This window comes from Chiloscyllium plagiosum, unplaced genomic scaffold (genome assembly GCF_037043375.1).
Source record: "Chiloscyllium plagiosum isolate Xiang-an unplaced genomic scaffold, Cpla_swu_hap1 HiC_scaffold_14, whole genome shotgun sequence".
NCBI lineage: Eukaryota > Metazoa > Chordata > Chondrichthyes > Orectolobiformes > Hemiscylliidae > Chiloscyllium > Chiloscyllium plagiosum.
In genome coordinates, this window is record NW_028270152.1 from 10,012,964 (window position 1) to 10,040,146 (window position 27,183).

At 46.0% G+C, this 27,183-nt stretch overlaps 1 protein-coding gene across 2 annotated transcripts in view; it reads left to right on the forward strand.

Annotated features, from left to right (window-relative positions):
- Positions 1–27,183, forward strand: part of LOC122558816 (plexin-A1-like) — a 588,446-nt gene that overhangs the window by 548,604 nt on the left and 12,659 nt on the right. For both annotated transcript variants that reach the window (XM_087994072.1, XM_087994073.1), the window contains exons 25-31: positions 841–1,000; positions 4,744–4,847; positions 6,363–6,459; positions 10,709–10,899; positions 13,603–13,772; positions 15,205–15,417; positions 20,576–20,726. In XM_087994072.1, coding sequence (XP_087850198.1) covers positions 841–1,000; positions 4,744–4,847; positions 6,363–6,459; positions 10,709–10,899; positions 13,603–13,772; positions 15,205–15,417; positions 20,576–20,726 — 1,086 coding nt within the window. The remainder of the gene's footprint in view (positions 1–840; positions 1,001–4,743; positions 4,848–6,362; positions 6,460–10,708; positions 10,900–13,602; positions 13,773–15,204; positions 15,418–20,575; positions 20,727–27,183) is intronic.

Genomic DNA, 27,183 nt, shown 5'->3' on the forward strand with positions numbered 1-27,183 from the left:
AACTGTTTGTGCAAATATCGACAGAGGGACAAATGTTTGTCCTTGATTTCAGGGTTCATCCTCCCTACAATACCACAGTGAATGGCAGCCGTGGGGTTTTGTTATGACTGTCTTATGCACCTTGGATTAACCTCTTATCTGAGACCAGCACCTCTGACACTGAGGCACCCCCCCCCGCCGACGGTGGGGCACCCTGACAATATGGCATCCTTGATAGTGAGGTACTCCCAACAGTGTGGCACCCCCAACAGTGTCTCACCCCTGATCATGGGGCTTCTCTGACAGTGCAGCACCCTGACAATGTGGCACCTCTGACAGTGAGATACACCCAACAGTGTGGCACCCCCAACAGTGTGACATTCCCCGACAATGGAGCATCTCTGACAGTGTGGCATCCCCAACACTACGGCACCCCTGACTGTACACTACCTCTGACAGTGCGGCACCCTGACAATGTGGTACCCCCTGACAATGTGGTACCCCCTGACAATGTGGTACCCCCTGACAATGTGGTACCCCCTGACAGTGTGAAACCAGTTTCCAGTCCTGGAGTGGGGTCACTGATTGTGGGATAGAAGGATCGCGGATCTTCTCCATGGTCATCGTCACACTCTGCTGTTTCCGGTATGTAGTTGCTGTCGTGATTCAGGGAAAGGCAGCAGCCATTTTGTGAGAAACCATCAGAGAACTGGGTCTCAAGGCATTAGTTGAGGGCGAAATGCTGGCCTCAGAACCTCACTTTTGAGGAAGCCTTAACCAGTCGAATGCAGAATGCAGCCTTTCTGAGGTTATCACATCTAATGTAGCAGCCCCTCACTTGTGTCTCCTTTCCATTGACAGACCCTGAACTGTGTGAACCCGGAGAATGAGAATGCCGCTGAGATTCCTGTCAAGGTGTTGAACTGTGACACTGTCACGCAAGTGAAGGATAAACTGTTGGACGCGTGTTACAAAGGTGTCCCTTACTCGCAACGCCCAAAGGCAGCAGATATGGATCTCGGTAAGAGCTGACGTCATTGATAAACTGCTCTTGGAGAAAGTGGGAAATGGCTTAAACTGAAGATATGAAATAGCCTTTAGAGTAAGACAAATTGTGGCCCTGAATTGCATCTCACAGTATTTGCTGTCAGCTCCACTTTGTCCAACACATTTAACCTTAAACGATTTTCCTGTCAAAGTCACTGGCAGTACATCGGGTAACGGAATACAGAGGAACCTCAATTATCCAAATATCAAATATGCGAATATTGGATTATCTGAAGGAGATCTTGATGTCCCGATAGAAATATTACATCAAAGATGTGTTTCCAACACTGATCGCGTCTTTTGTTTACAGTGATTTGCAGGCTTACTGAAATGCTGCAGAGAACAGTCCTAGACATCGATGGGAGCCCAGGCACCATCTCCAAGTGACTGACCTCCCGCCCTCTCTCTCTCCCTCCACACTTTCTCTGGAGTTCTACACAGGGTTGGACTGGATTGGGGGGGGGCAGGGCTCGCACGCAGTGTGCTGCTGCCTCACCTTCTGAACGGGGAACGGACTTACCAGAAAACTCCGAGCCCCAGAGGAAAGGCATTGAATCAATTAACCGAATAATCAATTATCTGAAAGGAATAGTGCCCGGCCCATCTCTTTCGGATAATCGAGGTTCCTCGGTAACTGAGAATCTGAGGCCTTGGAGAGCGATAGGAGTGTTTGTTTATCTCCTTATCAATCCCTACATTTAATCCAAATGTAAAACCACCTTAAGCTGCTCTGGATAGGGCAATGTAACAAACCTAATCAATCAGTTAATGAAAGCTTCTAAACCAAAGTAACATTGTCTGTGGGGAATGAGGTATCCCAGGCCCATCAGTGTTTGAAGGCATTATCAAAAGGTTTATTTTCTTTTCATTCATGGAATGAGGACATCGCTGGTTAGGCAGCATTTATTGCCCAGAGGACAGTTGAGAGTCAGTGCTGTGGGTCTGGAGTCACATGTAATCCAGACCAGGTAAAGATGGCAGTTTCCTTCCCTGAAGGACATTAGTGAATCAGATTAATTGAATTGATGTTATTGTCACATGCACCGAGGCACAGTGAAAAGCTTTGTCTTGCGAGCAATACAGGCAAATCACAGAGTTAAGTAGCATCGATAAGTAAGTAATGGGTAAACAGTGGCAAAAAGAAACACAGGTACACTGTACAGGCAAATGTTAAGAGCTTGTGAGTCCATTTAGTGTTCTAACAACAGTCAGGTAGAAACCAGCTTTTCCCAGCAATTGATTTGTGGTTATTGTTAGGTTTTTAATTCCAGATATTTATTGAACTCAAATTCTACTATCTGCCTTGGTGGGATTTGAATCTGAGTCCCCAGAACATTATCTGGACTAACAGGTCTAGTGATAATACCACTAGGCCATCTCCTACCTCAACAGGGTAAAGGAGGGTGGGGGTGTGGAGGGGTTGGGGAATGGTAGCATAATGCTGCTAGGTTACCAATCCAGGAGGTCAGGCTGTTGCCCTGGGGACCTGGGTTCATAACCCACCATTGCAGCTGGTGCAATTTAAATTCAGTTAACTAGTTCATCTGGTATTAAAAGTTGGACTCAGTAACAATGCTCATCAGTTGTTGTTAAAACCCATCTGGTTCACTAGCAAGGCAACAGACCCTTTGGTCCAACCAGTCAGCGCTGACCAAATGTTCTTAAACTAAACTAATCCCACCTGCCTGCACTTGGCCCAAACCTTTCTTATTCATGTACTTATCCAAATGTCTTTTAAACATTGTAACTGTACCAGCATCCACCACTTCCTCTGGAAGTTCATTCCACACACGAACCACCCTCTGTGTAAACATTTTTCTCTTCATGTCCTTTTTAAATCTTTCTCTACTCACCTTAAAGATATGCCCCATAGTTTTGAACTTCCCCACCCTAGGGGTAAGATACCTACTATTCACCTTATCTATACCCCTCATGATTGTATAAACCTCTATAAGGTCATCCCTCAACCTCCTATGCTCCAGTGAAAAAAACAATCCCAGCCTATCCAGCCTCTCCCTATAACCTAAATCCTCCATTCCTGGTAAATCTTTTCTGAGCCATCTCCAGCTTAATAATTTCCTTCCTATAACTGAGAGGCCCGAACTGGACAGATACTCCAGAAGAGTACCAATATCCTGTACAAGTTCAACCTGACATGCCAACTCCTACAGTCAATTCTTGCTATACTTAAAGGGCACTAATAACTTTCCGGTAAGGAAATCTGCCATCCTTACCCAGCCTGGCCTACATGTGACTTCAGACCCACAGCAATGTAGTTGGCTCTTAAATGCTCCCTGCAATGGACACAAATTTCCCAGCACCCTATGGTGAAGCCTTTTCCTTCTCACTGTGAATTGACGGCCACTTTGTATTCATTAGAATCGGCGGGAGTCGGTCGGACGTAGTCTTTTAGTGCCCATAACCTTTGAACTAATGTGTGATTGGCACTCTGACAGTGTGACACCCCTGAAAATGGGACATCTCTGACAGTGCAGCCAATGGATGATTGTGCAGAGAGAGAGAGGTCAGAACCATGATTTTTTTAAAAATTACTCAGCCATGGGATGTGGGTGTCCCTGGCTAAGCCAGCATTTATTACCCATCTCTGTTTGCTCAGAGGGCAATTGAGTCAACCACTTTGCGGTGGGCCTGGAGTCACATGTAGGCCAGACCAGGTAAGGATGGCAGCTTCCCTTCCTAAAGGCCATTAGAGATCAAGATGGGTTTTTCCCCCAATAATCAGTGATAGATTCATGGCCATCATTAGACTCTTGATTCCAGATTTGTACTGAATTCAAATTCCACCATCTGCCGCAGTGACATTCGAATTCAGGTCCCCGGAACATTACTTGGGTCTCTGGATTAACAGTCAAGTGGTAATTGGGTGGGATGGTGGCTCAGTGGCTGGCCCTACTGCCTCCCAGCGCCAGGGATCTGGGTTCAATTCCACCCTCAGGTGACTGTCTACCCTCAGTGTGGAGTTTGCACATTCTCCCTGGGTTTGCTCTACTTTTCTCCCACCAGCCAGATGAATTGGCCACGCTAGATTACCTATAGTGTTAGGTGCATTGGTCAGAGGGAAATGGATCTGGGCGGGTTACTTTTTGGAGCGTCAGTGTGGACTTGTTGGGTCAAATGGTCTGTTCCCATACTGTAGGTAATCTAATCTAATACTACTAGCTCATTGCTGCCCCCACCTTTGGTTCCCATCTTTCTTACAGCTGAACAGTGACCCCCGCTGGAATGACCACAAGGCTGGGCAGCACGGTGTCACAGTGGTTAGCACTGCTGCCTCACAACACCAGAGACCTGGGTTCAGTTCCCACCACAGTCAACTGTCTGTGTGGAGTTTGCACATTCTCCTTGTGTCTGCGTGGGTTTCCTCCCACAGTCCAAAGATGTGCAGGCTAGGTGAACTGGCCATGCTAAGTTGCTGGTAATGTTAGGTGAAGCGGTAAATGTAGGGGAATGGGTATGGGTGGGTTGCTCTTCGGAGGGTCGGTGTGGACTTGATGGGCTGAAGGGCCTGTTTCCACACTGTAAGTAATCTAGTGATTCAATAGCTGGCCTGTACCATGTTCAGCTACCAGTCTCCACACTACTTTGGAGTAAGTGGGTGGGAAATGGCTACAGTGAAATCATCTTTGGGACTCGTGAAATCTTGCAGCAAGTGTTAGGGGAAAAAGATGACATAACGTTTTCTCTCCTCTCCCTCAGAATGGCGCCAGGGAAGAATCGCAAGGATAATTCTCCAAGATGAAGATGTGACGACAAAGATAGATAATGACTGGAAACGTCTGAATACATTGGCACACTACCAGGTACGATTCCCTGAGGGGTATGTCCAGTTGTAACATTCCTCAGCCTGGTTAAATGGCCACCTTTTACCAGTATCGAACAAGAATAAAAAGCTTGGTGAGATGTTCGTGCCCTTCATTATAGCTTAGAAACTCATCGAAACACCTCCAATCGATCCCACTGGGAGAGATGTGAATGATCAGGCTGATTTCTCCTGAGGTTGAGAAGGTTAAATGGAGGTTGAATGGTTGGTTTGGGGAAGGTTTGGTGCAGGAGAGTGATTGGAGTCAGAGTGGGTCAGCAATTTGAATTTGGGGGCTGAGGGAGTGAGAGAGAGAGAGAGAGAGATCGCAGGAGAACGGGGACAAAAAAGGCATGCATCGTGACCAGCAGCCAACTGGAGAGCCAGTGAAATGCTTTTCGAAGCGAAGCCTCTGTGGTCATGTCGGAAACGCATGGCTTACGTGCGCACAGCAAGATCCCACAAACAACAGTATGATAACGGCCACACGATCCCGATCGAGGGATAAATATCAGTCGTGACATTGGGGCGGAATTCCCTCGTTCTTCTTTGAAGTCATGAAAGGGGATATTGGATGCCCAACTGAACCAGGAGAATGGGCAAACGCTTTCAGTGCCACAGCTGAAAGATGACACCTCTAGCAGGGCAGCACCCAGTGATTTTGAGAAGATTTTGTCACCATACTAGGAGGCTCACTGAAGATGTTACCTAGTATGGTGACAAAACGTCTGAAAATGAACTTTCCAGCTCAGTGAGCAAACCTACATCCAGGGCAGCATCCACTCGGTAATGCACCATAGGATCAGCGTAACTTTCTGACTTGATCACCTGGACGCCTTATAATACTGGAGATCAGGTCCTTTGTAAAATTGAAGAAATACAGGTCGTTCTGTTATAATGCACGTTTTGTTCATGCAAATTCGGGATGGCACGATTGACGAATTGGGGGCACTGTTTCTTTAGCGTGAATTTTTAAAGCATCTTTTGGTTATAGTGCGATCCTGACCCCATTAATTTAAGTGGTTTTACTATTACACTATTTTCTTATAACACGTGATTGCACAAGAATGGAATTACCTGTTACAGCAGAACCGACTGTATTTGAAGCAGATATAGGTACAGGCTGCACTGGAGGTATACTGGGGAGGAAGCAAGGCTGCGGGATTTACTGTGGGTCTCCCAGAGGAACAGTGGGCCACCAACATTATAAGCCAGGAGAAAGTGAGGACTGCAGATGCTGGAGATCAGAGCTGGAAAATGTGTTGCTGGAAAAGCGCAGCAGGTCAGGCAGCATCCAAGGAGCAGGAGAATCGACGTTTCGGGCATAAGCTGAAGAAGGGCTCATGCCCGAAACGTCGATTCTCCTGCTCCTTGGATGCTGCCTGACCTGCTGCGCTTTTCCAGCAACACATTTTTCAACATTATAAGCCAGTTGGTCTCCTTCTGTGCCTCAAAGAAAATGCTCTTTTCTTTTCCCCCAGTGGTTCAATCTAACTTTAAGTGTTCTTTCCCTCAGGTTACAGATGGATCTTTGATAGCACTTGTACCGAAACAGACCTCAGCCTATAATATCTCCAATTCCTCCACCTTCACCAAATCTCTCAGCCGTTACGGTGAGTGCGGTGCAGATTGCTATCAGCGTCTGATAGATGGACAGCCAGTGGTCCCGAGATTGTGTTGTCCCTTCAGCCAGTTTTCAGGAAACACAAACACTCAAGCTGCTTAAAATTCAGAGATTGACAGGGCCCTGATGAAAGCAAACCAAACACAAGGTTTAAAAGCCAAAAGAACTATGGATGCTGTAAATCAAAACCAGACACAGAAATTGCTGGAAAAGCTCAGCAGGTCTGGCAGCATCTGTGGAGAGAAATCAGAGTTAATGTTTTGGGTATAGTTACCCTTACACAGAATGGAAGTGTTTATATTACAGAGAAATAGAATTGAAAATAGAGTCATGCAGCATTGAAACAGACCCTTCGACCCACCATGTTTATGCTGACCAACAAACTACACTAATCTCATTTGCCTGCGCTTGGTCTCTAGGATGCTGCCTGACCAGCTGTGCTTTTCTAGCGCCACACTTTTTGACTCTGGTTTCCAGCATCTGCAGTCCTCACTTTCTCCCAAGCCAGTTGTACCCCTGGTAAAGTGCGCATCCAGATGCTTCTTAAATGTTGCAAGATTCCCAGCTTCCGCCACCCTCTCAGACAGCACCTTCCATAATTCTACAACCCTCTGGGTGAAAAAAAAACACATTTCCTCAGAGTTCCTCCAAAAGCACTTGCTCCTCACCCTTACCTTATTATGCCCCCTGGCCTTGGACACATCGACCATGGGGAAAAGATTCTTACAAGCTCCCTCTGAAAAGCAGAGAAGTGGCGATAAAATTGTATTGAGCCTTGTTCAGGTCACATTTGGAGCGCTGCACTAACCATGTTGCCATTCTAAACCAATCCCATTTGCCTGCATATGGTCCATATCCTTGGATTCCCCCTGGATCTGTCTAAATGCCTCTTAAACATTGCTATCATATCTGCTTCTCCCACCTTCCGTGGCAAAGTGTTCCAGGGACCTACCACCCTCTGTGTGAAATCTTTCCTCGCACATCTCCTTTAAACTTTCCTCCTCTCACCTTAACCTTCTAGTGCTTATCGTTTCCGCTCTGGGAAAAAGATTCCAACCATCCATCCTATCCCTGCCTCTCATAATTTTATGTATCTCTATCAGGTCGCCCCTCAGCCTCTGACATTCTAGTGAAAATAATCCAAATTTATCAAAACCTTTAGGGTAAATAGACAAGATCTTTTCCCAGGGGTGGGGGAGTCCAGATCTGGAGGGCATAGGTTTAGGGTGAGAGGGGAAAGATTTAGAAGGGATCTAGGGGGCAACGTCTTCACGCAAAGGGCAGTGTGGGTATGAAGTGAGCTGCCAGAGGAAGTGGTGGAGGCTGGTATAGTTACAACATTTAAAAGGCATCTGGATGGGTATATGAGTAGGAAGGGTTTAGAGGGATGTGGGCCAAGTGCTGGCAGGTGGGACTAGATTGGGTTGGGATATCTGATCGGCATGGATGAGTTGGACTGAAGGGTCTGTTTCTGTGCTGTACATCTCTATGACTCTTTAGCTAATAAATAAATAGCTAATAAACTCTGATCTAGGCAACATCCTGGTAAATCTCTTCAGCACCCTCTCCAAAGCCTCCACATTTTTCCTATAATATGGCAACCAGTACTGCACAAATACTCCAAATAAGTAGTTTTATGTAATTGCAACATGACTTGCCACCTTTTCTACTCAATGCTCCAACCAATGAAGGTAAGCATTGCTTATGCCATCTTTACCACCTCTTCTACTTGTGTTGCCACTTTCAGGGATCTATGGACCGAAACACTAAGACCCCTCTGTATATCAATGCTCCAAAGAGTCCTGCTATTTACTGTATCCTTTCGTCTTGCATTTGACCTCCCAAGATGCATCACCTCACACTTGGCCAGATTAAACTCCATCTGCCTATTCTCTACCTAAGTTTGCAAATGATCTATATCCTGCTGTATCCTTTGGCAACCTTCCTCACTAACCACAAATCCACCAATGTTCCTGTTTGCCTCTTACCAAATGACAATGTTCCCTTTGTCATTTTCACTGTGGCTGGAGAGGCCAGATGTAAGTCATGTTGCAGTCGTACAAAACTTTACTTAGACCACATTTGTAGTACTGTGTGCGGTTCTGGTTGCCATATTATAGGAAAGATGTGGAGGTTTTGGAGAAGGTGCAGGCAGGATTCACCAGAATGTTGCCTGGATTGGAGTTGATTAGCTCCAGTTGAAATGGGAGAAGTACAGAATATTGGGCTGGGGGAAGACTGCACAGATGGAAGGTGGGCTTAGTTATAGGTTGGGAGGGGGTTCTGGTTACCAAGATTATCAGGTTATTGAGGGAAAGTTAATCGCAGAAGGAGGCAGGTAACATGCAGTTTCTCATTGACTGACTGGAGTACTTGTAAAGCGAGACAGCTGGACACAGCAAGATTGTAGAGAGGAAGCAGACATATGCTGCACCACATTCTACAGGTAAACCCCATTAATCAAGAAGGGCCATACAGTCATAGAGATGTGCAGCACGGAAACAGACCCTTCGGTCCAACCCGTCCATGCCGACCAGATATCTCAACCTAATCTAGTCCCACCTGCCAGCACCCGGCCCATATCCCGCCAAACCCTTCCTATTCATATACCCATCCAGGTGTCTTTTAAATTTTGTAATTGTACCAGCCTCCACCACATCCTCTGGCAGCTCATTCCATACACGGACCACCCTCTGCGTGAAAACGTTGCCCCTAAGATTTCTTTTAAAACTTTCCGCTATCACCCTAAACCTATGCTGTCTAGTTCTAGACTCCCCATCCCAGGAAAAAGACTTTGTCTTTTTACCCTATCCATGCCCCTCATGATTTTATAAACGTCTATAAGGTCACCCCTCAGCCTCCGACGCTTCAGGGAAAACAGCCCCAGCCTGTTCAGCCTCTCCCTATTAATGAAATCCTCCAACCCTGGCAGCATCCTTGTAAACCTTTTCTGAACCGTTTCAAGTTTTGCAACATCCTTCCAATAGAAAAGAGACAAGAATTGCATGCAATATTCCAACAATATCCTAACCGACATCCTGTACAGCTGCAACATGACCTCCCAACTCCTGTACTCAATACTCTGACCAATAAAGGAAAACATACCAAACGCCTTCTTCACTATCCTATCTACCTGTGACTCCACTTTCAAGGAGCTATGAACCTGCACTCCAAGGTCTCTTTGTTCAGCAACACTCCCCAGGACCTTACCATTAAGTGTATAAGTCCTGCTAAGATTTGCTTTCCCAAAATACAGCACTTCACATTTATCTGAATTAAACTCCATCTGCCACTTCTCAGCCCATTGGCCCACCTGATCAAGATCCCATTGTACTCTGAGGTAACCTTCTTTGCTGTCTGCAACACCTCCAATTTTGGTGTCATCTGCAAACTTACTAGCGATACCTCTTATGCTCACATCCAAATCATTTATATAAATGATGAAAAGTAGTGGGCCCTGCACTGATCCTTGTGGTACTCCACTGGTCACAGGCCTCCAGTCTGAAAAACAACCCTCCACCACCACCCTCTGTCTTCTACCTTTGAGCCAGTTCTGTATCCAAATGGCTAGTTCTCCCTGTATTCCGTGAGATCTAACCTTGCTAATCAGTCTCCCATGGGGAACCTCGTCGAACGCCTTACTGAAATCCATATAGATCACATCTACCGCTCTGCCCTCATCAATCCTCTTTGTTACTTCTTCACAAAACTCAGTCAAGTTTGTGAGACATGATTTCCCAAGCACAAAGTCAGATTGACTATCCCTAATCAGTCCTTGCCTTTCTAAATACGTGCACATAGTTCCATACTTCATCAGCTTGCTCAGGGTTCAGCTAACACTCCTTCATCCAGCTCCTGTTCTCAACCTCAGTCACTGATTTGACAGGGAGTATATCTTAGAGCGTAGTGTTCAGGCAGAGGGTGGTGAATCTGTGGAAGGCGATGTGACAGAGGGCTGTGGACACCAAGTAATTGGGTGTATGAAGATAGATAGGCTGTTAATTAGTATGGGGATCAAGGGTTACAGGAAAAGGTGGGAGAATGAAGTTGGGAAACAGGTCGGCTTTGATTGATTGGTGCAGCAGATGCAATGGGCTAAATGGCGAAATTCTGTTCCTTTAATATCGAGGGCCGAAGGGCCTGTTCTGCACTGTATTGTTCCATGTTCTATTTATCTTATAGTCTTGAGGTGCTGAAAGAACCCTGTTCTCTCCTCCTCCCTCTGCACCTTTTTACAGAGAGTATGTTGCGCACTGCCAGCAGCCCGGACAGTCTGCGGTCTCGGACCCCCATGATCACCCCAGACCTGGAGAGCGGAACCAAACTCTGGCACCTGGTCAAGAACCACGATCACATGGACCAGAGGGAAGGGGACCGAGGCAGCAAGATGGTGTCTGAGATCTATCTGACCCGCCTCTTGGCCACCAAGGTGAGTAATGTCCATTTCTGTGGCAGAATAGGGCTTCAGTTGCATGGAGGGAAGTGTATTTGCTACTGAGCCAAGACTTGGCATCATATTGGGTGAGTCAAGAGCATGGTGCTGGAAAAGCACAGCAGGTCAGGCAACAGGAGGAGGAGAATCGACGTTTCGGGCATAAGCCCTTCATCAGCTCCACAATCTTGACTCTGATTTCCAGCGTCTGCAGTCCTCACTTTCTCCTATCATAGTGAGTGAGCTCAACACCAACTCACCGGGTGACAGGGATCCGATTCTAAAACACAAAGCCTTTCACACAGCCTTGGTTTTTTCCTGTCCCAACCTCAGTGTGCCTTCCACATGCAAGAAATGAGCAAATGAGTTAAAGAAATAATTGGCCAAGTCAGAGTCAACTTGCCAACCAATCATCACCCTTCGCTCCTGCAGTATAAATTGTTGTAGTTGTTTGAAATTTGGCATTCTTGTGTTTGTCCTGAAAAGTGCAAGATGAAAAGCTTCAGCCATGTGGACCCTTTTGAGCCAGTATTCAAATTCAGGGAACTAACCTTGCTGGTAACTTGAATTTCAGCCAATTGCTCTAACTATTTGTGTTTGTGATGTCCTTCAGTAATTGCTGCCTTCATTGCATTTGCTTCTTGTTTTCCAAACCCTGAAGAAACTTCACTATTGTACAATATCCAGCCTACCCTCAGCTCTCCAAGTTTCCCTTGGTATTTCTTTCATTCATTGAGATGAAAGCATCACTGGCTGGGTCAGCATTTATTATCCTGTCCCTAGTTGCCCCTTGAGAAGGTGTCGATGAACCACCTTCTTGAACGGCTGCAGTCCATGTGCTGTAGGTAGACCCACAATGCCCTTCAGAAGATAATTCCAGGAGTTTGACCCAATAACAATGAAGGAATGGTTCCAAGTCAGGATGGTATGTGTTTCAGAGGGGATCTTGCCGAGGGTGGGGAAGTGTTCCCGTATATTTTCTGTTCGTGTCCTCCTAGGTGATAGTAATTACTGGTTTGAAAAGTGTTGTTGAAGGGACATTGCTGACTTACTGCATGAGGCAAGTGCGTTGATTTGTTGGCATGTGGACAGTAATTGGTGGAGGGGTTGCCATGGCGAAAACACCAGTGAGATGGTGACCGAAAGTTAACTGCCAAGCTTTGTTTAAATTTTTACAGTTTAAATCGTTATTCTTCTTTGCATTAATAATCTTGTGAATGTTCCAATCTCTGCAAGACAGAAAGCTGCGACAAAATTTACCAGGATGCTGCCTGGACTGAAGGGCATGTCTTATGAAGAAAGGTTGAGGGAGCTAGGGCTTTTCTCATTGGAGCGAAGAAAGATGAGAGGTGACTTGATAGAGGTGTACAAGATGATGAGAGGCATAGATAGAGTGGATCGCCAAAGACTTTTTCCCAAGGCTGGAATGGCTATCATGAGGGAGTATAATTTTAAGGTGATTGGAAGAAGGTTTAGGGGAGATGTCAGAGGTAGATTCTTCACTCAGGGAGCGGTGGGTGTGTGGAAAGCATTGCCAGCAGTGGTAGTAGAGTCAAAGACATTAGGGACATTTAAGCAACTCTTGGATAGGCTCATGGATGATCGTAAAATGAAGGGTATGTAGATTAGTCTGATCTTAAGAGTAGGATACAACATTGGCACAACATCGAGGGCCGAAGGGCCTGTACTGTGCTGCATTGTTCCATGTTCTATATAAAATACATCTTTCCTTTAGCAGTATTTAAGCTTAAGATAACATTTAGGATGAAACTGAGGAGAAATTAGTTCGCTCTGATGACTGTGTTTCTTGGGAACACTTGTGAATGTGCAGTCATTGAGTATGTTTTAAGGTTGGGATTGATAGATTTTTGGGAACTAGGGAAATTAACAAGTTTAGAGCTCTGGTGGAAAAGTGAGGTTAAGGTGAATAATCAGCCTTGACCTTAGTAAATGGTGGGACAGGCTCAATGGGCTGAGTGGCCTACTTCTCTCATTACTTATACCCTTGGGTTTATATAATTGAAGAACAAAGTCCATTGGTAGAGGGGATGAGAAGACTGGGTGAATGAGACTAATATCATCCAAACATAGTGAGCTGACTGGCAGAGAGCTTAGGATTTTGCAGTCTGTTGGACAACCTCTCTATAATTCACAAGGAGCAGGTAACTAAAATTCAGAGGTGGGAACAATAGACTCATCAGTCTCCATTAAATAGAGAAAAACCCAAAACTGGAGAGACTCCCAACTGAATTGGAATGTTGGAACAAAGAAACAGGCCATGAAAACCCTCCCTGCCTTTCAAGTTTGTTTTGTGGTGTCCATCACTTTGAGCATCATTGGCTAGACCAGCATTTGTTGCCATCCCTAATTGCCCTTGAGAATCTTGCAGTCTTAAACCACTGCAATTTGTGAGGGGGTTGGGAGGGTGAGGGGGTTAGCTACATACACTCACGGTACTAACTGATCTGTACCTTAACTCCATCTGTCTGCCTTGACCCTATATCCCTTTAGACCTAAAGGATAATGCCAACTTTAAGGTGGCTAACCCCTTCTAACATCCAGTATGTGAGGATTTGGGAGGGTGATCAGTAGAATCTCTGGATTCCAGCGTTGGACTGTCCTCCCATGTGCTTCAGGGGAAATATGTCTCGTGCGTAAATCCGAAATGACTCTGACTTTGGACGGTTTTATCTCTTTCAGGGAACCCTGCAGAAGTTTGTGGATGACTTGTTTGAGACAATATTCAGTACAGCACACAGAGGGAGTGCCCTTCCTCTTGCAATCAAATACATGTTTGACTTTCTGGATGAACAGGCCGACAAACACCTAATCACTGACCATGATGTGCGACATACCTGGAAGAGTAACTGGTGAGTGTCCACCTCGGAATGAGTCTCAACACGACGAGGGCAAAATATCTCTTAGATCACTACTGGACAGCTCTAGTGTGAACTTCAGAATGTCCTAGTTGTATGGACAAGAACAGGGCAGCATGGTGGCTCAGTGGTTAGTATTGTTGTAGGTATGGAGTCACATTGAGGCCAGACAAGGTAAGGACGGCTGTTTTCTTTCCGAAAGGACATTGGTGAATCAGATGGAGTTTTCCCAACAATCAATTCACGGTCATCATTAGACTTTTAATTCCAGATTCTTTTCAAGTTCAAATTCCACCATCTTCCATGTCCCCAGAACATTCCTGGATTAACAGTGCAGCATAATACCATGCAGCCATCATCTCCCATTAAGGGAATTGTGAATAAAACAAATACCTTTTACACAGTGTCACAGTTCGACACAATTGTAGAATGGCTGAACTGACAGTTCATTAACTAGAAGTTGGGAAGTCATGTTGCGGCTGCACAGGACGTTGGTTAGGCCACTTTTGGAATATTGCGTGCAATTCTGGTCTCCCTCCTACAAAAAGGATGTTGTGAAACTTGAAAGGGTTCAGAAAAAATGTACAAGGATGTTGCCAGGGTTGGAGGGTTTGAGCCACGGGGAGAGGCTGAATAGGCTGGGGCTGTTTTCCCTGGAGCATTGGAAGCCGAGGGCTGACCTTACAGAGACTTATAAAATCATGAGGGAAATGGATAGGGTAAAGAGATAAGGTCTTTTCCCTGGGGTCGGGGAGTCCAAAACGAGAGGGCGTAGATATAGGATGAGAGGGGAAAGATTTAAAAGGAACCCAAGGGATAATCTATTCACACAAACGCTGTGGAATGATCTGCCAGTGGATGTGGTGGAGGCTGGTACAATTGCAACATTTAAAAGGCATCTGGATGGGTATATGGATAGGAAGGGTTTAGAGGGATATGGACCGAGTGCTGGCAAATGGGATTAGATTGCTTTAGGATATCTGGTCGGCATGGACGAGTTGGACAGAAGGGTCTGTTTCTATGCTGCACATTTCCATGATTCTATGACTCAAGTATCAGAATCTACTCTCTGAGTTTGCTTCTGTGCACTGCTTTGGAAAAATGTCCCACATGGAATCGTAGACGTGGACATGAATTACATTCCTCTGTGTTCTCTCATTAACCATAGCGAGCTATCAGCCTCTTGCTGCTGAAATGTGGCTATGTTTCCTACATGTATTTTGCGTATGTATGGCTTATATATTGCGAGTCTCGGTGCAACTTACATTAAAGTTCCAATTTCAATTCCAGTGTATCGTCCAGCCCTCTCTTACAGTCTGTATTTCTCTAGAATGAATGGTAAAATATTGGTAGTTGGTTATTGGAATTTTGTTTTTTTTTTCCTTGCAAGTAATACTCTGCACTTTTATTTGTTTTGTTTCCCTAGTCTACCTCTACGATTTTGGGTGAATGTTATCAAAAATCCGCAGTTTGTGTTTGACATTCACAAGAACAGTATTACGGACGCCTGTCTCTCAGTGGTAGCCCAGACATTCATGGACTCCTGTTCCACCTCTGAACATAAACTGGGCAAGGACTCACCCTCCAACAAACTACTGTACGCGAAAGACATTCCAAACTACAAAAACTGGGTGGAGAGGTGAGCACAAAGTCATTTGCTTTCAGTGGCTGTTACTTGGTTGTGTTGGGTTGGAAGAACAAACTTTGCTGAGTATTGGATCCACACCTAAGCCACAAACAGCATTGTTAACATCAAAGTTCACCTCATGATTCTGCCTAAAATGGAAGCATTGGAACAAGAGGAGGCCGTTCTGCCCCTCAAGCCTGTTCTGTCTTGGCTGATCTCTACCTCAACTCCCAGCTGCCCGTTTTGGTGCCATATCCCTTGCTTGACAAGAACCTTGACAAGGTTCTGAAGAGGGATCATGGGACTCAAAATGTTAACTCTCTTTAAAGTTTGTGAGAAGATTTGTAGCTCGGGTGCTCGTTGTTGAGGCCCTGTTCACTGAGCTGGGAATTTGTGTTGCAGACGTTTCGTCCCCTGTCTAGGTGACATCCTCAGTGCTTGGGAGCCTCCGTGAAGCGCTTCTGTGATGTTTCCTCTGGCATTTATAGTGGTTTGAATCTGCCGCTTCCGGTTGTCAGTTCCAGCTGTCCACTGCAGTGGCCGGTATGTTGGGTCCAGGTCGATGTGCTTATTGATTGAAACTGTGGATGAGTGCCATGCCTCTAGGAATTCCCTGGCTGTTCTCTGTTTGGCTTGTCCTATAATAGTAGTGTTGTCCCGGTCGAATTCATGTTGCTTGTCATTTGCGTGTGTGGCTACTAGGGATAGCTGGTCGTGTCGTTTCATGGCTAGTTGGTGTCTGGATATACAGAACAGACAACAGGACGTTGAACTTATCAACAAAGACGGCATACTCAGACTACTGGACCTGTGCCTCACAACACACTTCACATTCAACAACCAAATATATGAACAAATCAACGGCACATCCATGGGCTCACCGATCTCTGAACTCATAGCAGAAGCAGTAATGCAAAGATTAGAACAAACAGTCTTACCGCAAATTCAACCCAAACTCTGGGTCAGATATGTAGATGACACCTTTGTAATCATTAAAAACACGGAAATAGAGAAAACACACCGGATCATCAACGCCACACTCGCAGGAATCCAATTCACTAGAGAGAAAGAAAAGGACAACCAACTCCCATTCCCAGACGTGATGGTACAGAGAACGCCGAACGGAGAATTCACCACAAAGGTATACAGGAAAGCCACACACACAGACCAAGTCCTGAACTACGAAAGCAACCACCCCAACCCACACAAAAGAAGTTGCATCGAGACACTGTTCAAAAGGGCCACAACACACTGCAGTACACCAGAACTGCAAAAAGAGGAAGAAGAACACCTCTACAATGTATTCGCCAAAAACGGATACCCGCGCAATTTCATCAACAGATGCCTAAGGGAAAGACAACGGAACGAGGACATGCCGCAACCCAAAGGACTAGCCACACTACCATACATCAAGAACATTTCCGAACTGACAGCCAGACTACTGTGACCACTAGGACTCATAACAGCACATAGACCAACAGCCACTCTCAGACAACAACTCACCAGAACAAAGGACCCGATACCCAGCATGAGCAAAACCAATGTAGTCTACAAAATCCCATGCAAGGACTGCACAAAACACTACATAGGACAAACAGGAAGACAGCTAACGATCCGCATCCATGAACACCAACTAGCCACGAAACGACACGACTAGCTATCCTTAGTAGCCACACACTCAGATGACAAGCAACATGAATTCGACTGGGACAACACTACTATTATAGGACAAGCCAAACAGAGAACAGCCAGGGAATTCCTAGAGGCATGGCACTCATCCACAGTTTCAATCAATAATCACATCGACCTGGACCCAACATACCGGCCACTGCAATGGACAGCTGGAACTGACAACCGGAAGCGGCAGATTCAAACCACTATAAATGCCAGAGGAAACATCACAGAAGCGCTTCACAGGAGGCTCCCAAGCACTGAGGATGTCACCTAGACAGGGGACGAAACGTCTGCAACACAAATTCCCAGCTTGGCGAACAGGGCCACAACAAGTTAACTCTCTTTCTCTCTCCATAAATGCTGCCAGATCTGCTGAGTTTCTCCAGCAATTTTTGTTTTTGTTTCAGGTTTCTAGCATCTTTTGTTCTTTGCTTTATGGACTGGAGTCTTGCCGACCTCAGTCATTGATCCCTCTCTCGACTCAAGAGTGTTTTTTGGGGGAGGGGCATTAGGATTTTGCAAGGCTAGTGAGTGAGAGAGATAGTGAGTGCCCCACATTTTCACTCCTCTTAGTGTAAGAAAACTTCCTGACAGCACCCCTGAACAGAGTGGTCCAAACTTTCAGATGGAATGCCCCTGATCTGGACTCCCACATCAGAAGAAATGGGATTTCTCTCTCTCTCTCAATCTCTCTCTCTCTACCCCGCATCCCCCATTAGATTCTTCAGTCATTTTCGAGTCTTCAATTAGATCACCTCTAAATCTTCCACACCCAACTGTTCTGCCTCTCAAAGAGACCCTTCTATTTCCATTGTGTCCCAATGACATATGTCAAAAATTGTCAAGTTATGTAGCTAACCCTAATACTGGCCCTAAAGCTGATCCTTACCCTGACCCTGATCTTAACCCTGACCCAAACCCCAATCCTGGGCCTAGCCCTGATCCTGATCCTAACCCTGACCTTAAACCTAACCATAACCCTGACTCTGACTCTGACTCTAACTCCAACCCTGGCCCTAACCCTGATCCTAACCCTGATGTTAACCCTAACCATAATCCTGACTCTGACTCTAACCCTAACCTTGGTCCTAACCCTGATCCGAACCGTGATATTAACTCAAAATATAACCCTGACCCTGACTCTAACCCCAACCCTGGCCCTAACCCCTGACCCTGGCCCTAACCCCTGACCCTGATTCGAACCCTGATGTTAACCCAAACCATAACCCTGACTCTGACTCTAACCCTGACTCTGCTCCTAACCTAACCCTGACCCTGACCCTGACCAAGACTCTAACTCCGAAACTGACCCATTCCAGTTTTAGTCAGGTTGAAATGATTATAATTGGGCTACAACTTAACGTAATAATGCTGCAATTTATGTCCAATGTGGCCTTACCTGAATGCCTCAGGGAATTATTAATTATGGACCTACCAATTCGAGCTGCAGCAGGCCACTCGGCCCTGCAAGCTTTCTCAGCCATTCCGTAAGATCGTATGTGATCTGGTTACTCCACTGGCCTACTCCCCCAATAACCTTTCACCCCTGTCTTGTTTATCAAACATCCATCCAACTCCTGCCTTAAAAATTGTCAAAGACTCGGCATCCACCATGTTTTTAAGAAGAGAATTGCAAAGACAGCGATGTTGCCCTCTGCAAGAAATTTCTCTTATCACTTCTTGTTGTATTGACTGTTTTGGTCGGGTGTTTTAACACCTTTTGACCGCTTTTGCCCAAAACGTCGATTTTTCCTGCTCCTCGGATGCTGCCTGAACTGCTGTGCTTTTCCAGCACCACTCTAATCTAGACTCTGGTTTCCAGCATCTGCAGTCCCCACTTCTGCCTTTATTAAGTATCGGCAGTCGCATCCCACAAACACCAAGAGAAATGGGTGACGCAGATAGGAGGGGAATTCCCTGTTTGTCTTCGAATAGTCACATGGGATCTTTCTGACATCCAGTCAAACGGCCATATTTAGTTGAAGAGCAGCACTCCGTCAATACCTCACAGGAACCCCAGCCTTGTTGACCTTATCAGGTTCTGTCAGCTCCTGCCCAGAAGGTGCGAGTGCTTTCTACTGAACCAAACACCACACACCAGTCGAATGTCAGTGTGTTCCCTTGGAGTGGGAGGCCACTCCAGATATACTCCTATCCCGTTGCATCTCCTGATTTTACAAAGATTTAAGACTAAAACAGAATAAAATGAGGTAAAAGTCAATGTGTAATTTAGAGTCATAGAGTCATCCAGCATGGAAACAGACCCTTTGGCCCATCGTGTCCATGGCGAGCAGATATCCCAAATTACTCCAGGCCCATTTGCCAGCATTTGGCCCATATCCCTCCAAACCCTTCCTATTCATATGCCCGTCCAGATGCCTTTTAAATGTTGTAACTGTACCAGCCTCCACCACTTCCTCTGGCAGCTCATTCCATACACCCACCACCCTCTGAGTGAAAATGTTGCCCCTTAGGTCTCTTTTAAATCTTTCCCCTCTCACCTTAAACCTATGCCCTTTAGTCTCAAACTCCCCTACCCTGGGAAAAAGACCTTGGCTATTCGCTCTATCCATGCCCCTTCATGATTTTATAAATCTCTATAAGGTCACCCCTCTGACGTTCCAGGGAAAACAGCCCCAGCCTGTTCAGCCTCTCCCTATAGCTCAAACCCTCCAACCCTGGCAACATCCTTGTAAATCTTTTCTGAACACTTTCAAGTTTCACAGCAACTACTCATGGCTACACCTGATTGGGTGTTAGGTTGGTTGGTTCATTGAGGTTCTACTATGATCCATATCCCCCTACACTCCCCCACCCCACCTTTAACAGCCATAAAGGTGCAGTCACTTTGAGTTAATCACCACATTTTATATGCATCATATATTGTGAAATGAAGGCTTTCCAACTGAATGCTTACTCTCGCTGCTCTGTTGATCCCAACATTTTGAGGATTAAGGATCTATTTCAGTGATAGTTACTGTAGTTGATAAACTGCTGATCCATTAACACCTTGCCACGTGCCCCTAGCTCAGAGCCACCCGTGCTTTCTGTTGGAGAAGACTTATTATGGTAACTTTGTATTACCCAAATCTCCACTGAAGCTCCAAGCTGGGGTTTGAGAATTGTTGTGTCCCTTGCAAGAGCAGGGCAATGATACTGCTGGAGAGAGGGCTCAGATAGTCCAAGGCGCAGCAGGATGGTCAATACTGCTGTCTTGGAGCTCCAGACCCAGACACATCAGTTCCCTGATTCCCCCCCCCCCCCCAACTTTGGGAAACCTCCTGGTGTACCCTGGGGAATGGGCTGGAAGGTAGAGCTGAAGCCATGGTTGTGCTGAAGAGCTAGGCTTGATGGACTGAATGCCTACTCTCACTGCTATGTTCTTGTCTGTCTCTGAACCTGCTTTGAAACTAATGTTGCGATGTGCTGTGGTTACATCTGTGCTTTGGCTGTGTGGTGTTGTGAAGTCCGCTCATTTTCTCATGTTTCGGGGCAGGTACTATGCAGACATCTCCAAGATGCCTGTGATTAGTGACCAGGATATGAGCGCTTACCTGGCCGAGCAGTCTCGCCTACACTTGAGCCAGTTCAACAGCAATAGTGCATTGCATGAGATCTACACCTACATCAACAAGTACAGAGACGAGGTAAGGACTTCAAGAGTACTGTTGTCTGACCATTCCCTTTTCCCTCATGTCTTTCTAGTTGTTAACTGTCCCTGAGGCAGGCCTGGATGGATATTAGGGACAAAAAGTGAGACAGATATTGGCTGCTTCACAAGGTTTAGCTCAAATGGCCCTGACGTTCAATCCTTGCCATCCCAACTGTGGCTGGAGCACAAGCTGAGCTGGATCCTGAGCCTGAGACCTAGTCCATTCTGCTGGATAGAACAAGCACAATGATTGTTCCCATCACGCCACAGGTTTTTAAAAATGTATTCATGGGATACGGACCCCCCCGGCCACATTCAGCATTTATTGCCCATCCCTAATTGCCCAAAGGGCAGCTTAAGAGTCAACCACATTGCTGTGGGTCTGGAGCCACATGTAGGCCAGACCAGGTAAGGATGGCAGTTTCCTTCCCTAAAGGACATCAGTGACCCAGATGGGTTTTCTCAGCAATGTTTCTATAAGGTCAAAAGTGGGATGTTCATTACAATCACACAACATTTGATATCATCATTTCTTCTCAGATACTGAAACAGTCCAGGCCCACAGACACTGAAATCCTCCCCCCACCTTTTCTCAGTCCCAACCCTCAGACTCAGCACCGCCTTCTTGACCTGGAATCTTCTTCCCGACCTCTCCGCCCCCACCCCCTCTCCAGCCTATCACCCTCACCTTAACCTCCTTCCACCTATCGCATTCCCAACGCCCCTCCCTCAAGTCCCTCCTCCCTACCTTTTATCTTAGCCTGCTTGGCACACCCTCCTCATTCCTGAAGAAGGGCTTATGCCCGAAACGTCGATTCTCCTTCTCCTTTGATGCTGCCTGACCTGCTGCGCTTTTCCAGCAACACATTTTTAAGCTCTGATCCCCAGCATCTGCAGCCCTCACTTTCTCGTAATATCCAGGTTTGGGCTGATAAGTGGCAAGTAACATTGGTATCGCACAAGTGCCATGTAATAGCCACCTCCAACAAGAAAGAATCTAACCATTGGCCCTTGACATTCCATCAGTCCCACTAACAGCATCCTGGGGATTACTATTGATGAAAACCTGAACTAACCTCGTCTATAAATATAGTGGCTACAAGACAAGGTCAGAGGCTGGGAATCCTGTTGCAAATAGTTCACCTCCTGACCATCCGATGCCTGTCCACTTACCTACAAGGCACAAGTCAGGAGTGTGATGGAATACTCCCCACTCACCTGGATGGGTGCAGCCCCAAACAACACTCAAAAAGCTCGACACCATCCAGGACAAAGCAGCCCGCTTGACTGGCACCACACCCACAACCACCCACTCCCTCCAATTCAATGTGTACTCCCAAAAGATGCACTGCAGAAATTCACCAAAGCTCCTCAGACAGCACCTTCCAAACCCACAACCACTTCCATCTGGAAGGACAAGAGCAGCAGCAGATACAGGAGAACACCAGCCTCCTGTTATACAAGACGTTGGGGAGACCTCTTCTGGAATATTGTGTCCAGTTCTGGTCGCCCTGTTATAGGAAGGATTTCACTACATTAGAGAGAGTTCAGAAGTGATTTACCAGGAATGCAAAGTTTGAGTTATAAAGAAAGGCTGTGACTTTTCTCACTGGAGTGTAGGAGTTTGAGTGGTGACCTTATAGACTTTTATAAAATCATGAGGGGTTAGCTGAGTGAAAATCCAGGAACTCCCTGCCTAACAGCATTACAGAGTTACCCACACCTTATGGACTAGGGCAGTTCAAGAAGGCAGCTCATCACCACCTTCTCAAGGGGCAATTAGGGTCAGGCAATAAAAGCTGGTCTAGCCAGTGACACTCCCATCCCATGAATGAACTATACAAGAGTGACACAGACCTTAAGCCCATTACCTCCAAAAGTGTCAGAAGCAGGTATACTGGGTGTAAAAGGAAAGTAGATCATGAATTATGGGGGATAAGCTTGCAGGGCCTTCTCATGTTGTGGTGGTAGCATCCCTAACCCTGGCCTGGGTTCAAGTCCCACCAGCTCCAGAGGTGTGTAATAACATCTCTGAGCAGGTTGATTCGGAAAAACAACAGGTTAAATAATAAAACATACAAGCTTTCAGGGCGATGGGGCTAGAGCAGGGAAGTGGAGTTGACTGAATTGCTCCACCATGAGCCAGCAGAGACTCAATGGCATGAATGGCCACCTTCAGACATCTTTGAATTTCTATCTGGGAAGTCAATGAAAGTTTTACAGACGGTCCGTGTAGAAGCAGTAAGTGCATCAACGAGGTGCAGTGTCAGCTTGCAGTGACAGTGACAGATGATTCATTCCCTCTCCTGCATGGCTCATCAAGTTCTTCATTGCATTTGAATGATGGAGTGTGTGTTTCTGAGCTTGTACCTGGCTTATGAGGGAGATTTGAGAGCCATCTCCTAATTGGGTCCCTTGTTGGCCTGTATTTTGGCACAGAATTGACTCCAGTTTCACAACGAAACTGCCAATCTGTGAAAAACTTGGTATTCAAATAAATCACTGTGTCATTGTGGCTTGCCTTAATTAAACAAGCTTAGTGGTGTTTACACATGGAGCTACTAACAAATTTTAAAACTCTCTTTCACTTGACCCTTGGTTAGATTGAAGATCACGTTTTCGTCACTACTTTCCATCATTTACATAAATGATTTGGATGCGAACATAAGAGGTACAGTTAGTAAGTTTGCAGATGACACCAAAATTGGAGGTGTAGTGGACAACGAAGAAGGTTACCTCAGAATAAAACGGGTTCTTGATCAGATAGGCCAATGGGCTGATGAGTGGCAGATGGAGTTTAGATAAATGTGAGGTGCTACTTTTTGGGAAAGCAAATCTTAGCAGGACTTATACACTTAATGGTAAGGTCCTAGGGAGTGTTGCTAACAAAGAGACCTTGGAGTGCAGGTTCGGAGTTCCTTATATGTGGAGTCTCAGGTAGATAGGAGAGTGAAGAAGGCGTTTGGTATGCTTTCCTTTATTGGTCAGAGTATTGAGTACAGGAGTTGAGAGGTCATATTGCAGCTGTACAGGACATTGATTAGGCCACTTTTGGAATATTGCATGCAATTCTGGTCTCCTTCCTATAGGAAGGGTGTTGTGAAACCTGAAAGGGCCCAGAAAAGACTTACAAGGATGTTGGTAGAGTTGGAGGGTTTGAGCTGTAGGGAGAGGCTGAATAGGCTGGAGCATCTGAGGCTGAGGGGTGACCTTACAGAGGTTTATAAAATCATGAGGGGCATGGATAGGATAAATAGACAAAGTCCCTTCCCTAGTGTCGGAGATGAGAGGGGAAAGATATAAAAGAGACCTAAAAGGCAACATTTTCACTCAGAAGGTGCTGTGTGTTTGGAGTTAGCTGCCAGAGAAAGTGATGGAGGCTGGTATAATTACAACATTTAAAAGGCATCTGATGGGTATATGAGTTGGAAGGAATTACAGGGATATGGGCCAAGTGCTGGCAAGTGGAATTAGATTAGGTTCGGATATTTGGTCAGCATAGATGAGTTGGACTGAAGGGTCTGTTTCTGTGCTGTATATCTCAATGACGCTATGACTCTAACTGGGGCAGTGTTGGTCTATGTGAAGATTTTGATAGTTTCTAATCAAAATTAGAAAGGTCAGTGATGCTATGGCACACTTCTGGGGCAGCCGGGATTTGAACCCAAGCCTCCTGGTCTAGAGGTAGGGCCAGTACCACCAGACCACAGGAACCTGAAGGTGACAGTGAAGCCTCTTACATTCAAATGGGCATTGGATGGTTATTTGCATGAAAATACTGTGCAAGGAGTGAAAAGGCAGGAGATTAGCACTAGGTAATGGATGCTGATTTAAAGAGCCAGTACAAACAGAAAGGCCCAATGCCCTCCTTCTGCACTGTGACACGTCTGTGATTCTGTGAATATGGACATCCACATCTCCACAGACCCCTCCTCCTGAATCCTTTTCCATTGACTGCTCAGTCTTGGGGAGAAGAGACTTTGAACTGTGAAAGATTCTACAAATGTACTCCTCCCGACTTGTACTGTCCTTTAAATTACTCCGAGTTCTTTGGGAAGGCTGTTGCTCCTGTTGCTAGAAGCGTTGTGTTTGAGGTGAGCGCAGTCAGGGCACGATGAGTAGAACAAGCTTGTGAGGAATGAGTAATGTGTCAGTGTTCTGTTGACTGCAAGAGAAATTGGAGATTCTGAGGCAAGTAACTTACGATCTGTCTCCTTAAAGCCTGTGTCTTGTAGGTAATGGACATATCAGGTGTTTCATGGGAACTAAGTGAAGCCCGAGCATCACACATGAAATTCGATGAGATCCAGAACATTGGCAAACCATTCACCATCTTCAAAATTCACCCCCTACGTCTTCACTACCTTCAATAATAAACCCATTTAACAGCTTCATCATGGATGCTCAGCCCCCACAGTGCGTATCATCTACAAGATGTACTGCTGCAACCTACCAAATCTCCCAAGCCAGCACTTTTCAAACCCACGACCACTTCCATCTAGAAGGACAAGGGCAGCAGATTCATGGGAACACCACCCCCTGCAAGTTACCCGCCAAGCCACCTACCATCCTGACTCCCTCTCCAACACTGTCATGGGTCAATATCATGGAACTCCCTCTCCAACACTGTCATGGGTCAATATCATGGAACTCCCTATCCAATACTGTCATGGGTCAATATCATGGAACTCCCTCTCCAACACTGTCATGGGTCAACATCATGGAACTCCCTATCCAACACTGTCATGGGTCAATATCATGGAACCCCTGTCCAACACTGTCATGGGTCAACATCATTGGAACTCCTTCTCCAACACTGTCATGTGTCAATATCATGGAACTCCCTCTCCAACACTGTCATGTGTCAATATCATGGAACTCTCTCTCCTACAGTGTCAAGGGTCAATATCATGGAACTCTCTCTCCAACACTGTCATAGGTCCGTATCATGGAACTCCTTCTCCAACACCGTCATCGGTCAATATCATGGAACTCCCTCTCCAATACTGTCATGACTCAATATCATTGTACTCCCTCTCTAACACTGTCATTGGTCAATACCATGGAACCCCCTCTCCAACACTGTCATGGGTCAATGTCATGGAACCCCCTCTCCAACACTGTCATGGGTCACTATCATGGAACTCCCTCTCCAACACTGTCATGGGTCAATATCATGGAACTCCCTCTCCGACACTGTCATGGGTCAATATCATGGAACCCCTGTCCAACACTGTCATGGGTCAACATCATGGAACTCCTTCTCCAACACTGTCATGTGTCAATATCATGGAACTCTCTCTCCTACAGTGTCAAGGGTCAATATCATGGAACTCTCTCTCCAACACTGTCATAGGTCCGTATCATGGAACTCCTTCTCCAACACCGTCATGGGTCAATATCATGGAACTCCCTCTCCAATACTGTCATGACTCAATATCATTGTACTCCCTCTCTAACACTGTCATTGGACAATACCATGGAACTCCCTCTCCAACACTGTAATGGGTCAATATCATGGAACTCCCTCTCCAACACTGTCATGGGTCAATATCATGGAACTCCCTTTCCAACACTGTCATGGGTCAATATCATGGAACCCCCTTTCCAAAACTGTCATTGGCCAATATCATTGTACTCCCTCTCGAACACTGTCATGGGCCAATATCATGGAACTCCCTCTCCAGCACTGTCATGGGTCAATATCATGGAACTCCCTTTCCAACACTGTCATGGGTCAATATCATGGAACCCCCTTTCCAACACTGTCATTGGCCAATATCATGGAACACCCTCTCCAACACTGTCATGGGTCAATATCATGGAACTCCCTATCCAATACTGTCATGGGTCAATATCATTGTACTCCCTCTCTAACCCTGTCATCGGTCAATATCATGGAACTCCCTCTTGAACAATGTCATGGGTCAATGTCATGGAACCCCCTCTCCAACACTGTCATTGGCCAATATCATGGAACTCCCTTTCCAACATTGTCATGGGTCAATATCATGGAACCCCCTCTCCAACACTGGCATGGACCAATATCATGGAACTCCCTCTCCAGCACTGCCATGGGTCAATATCATGGAACCCCCTCTCCAACACTGTCATGGGCCAATATCATGGAACTCCCTCTCCAACACTGTCATGTGTCAATATCATGGATCTCCCTCTCCAGCACTGTCATGGGTCAATATCATGGAACTCCCTTTGCAACACTGTCATGGGTCAATATCATGGAACTCCCTCTCCAACACTGTCATGGGTCAATATCATTGAACTCCCTCTCCAACACTGCCATGGGTCAATATCATGGAACTCCCTTTGCAACACTGTCATGGGTCAATATCATGGAACTCCCTCTCCAATACTGTCATGGCACAATATCATGGAACTCCCTCTCCAATACCGTCATGGCTCAATATCATGGAACCCCCTCTCCAACACTG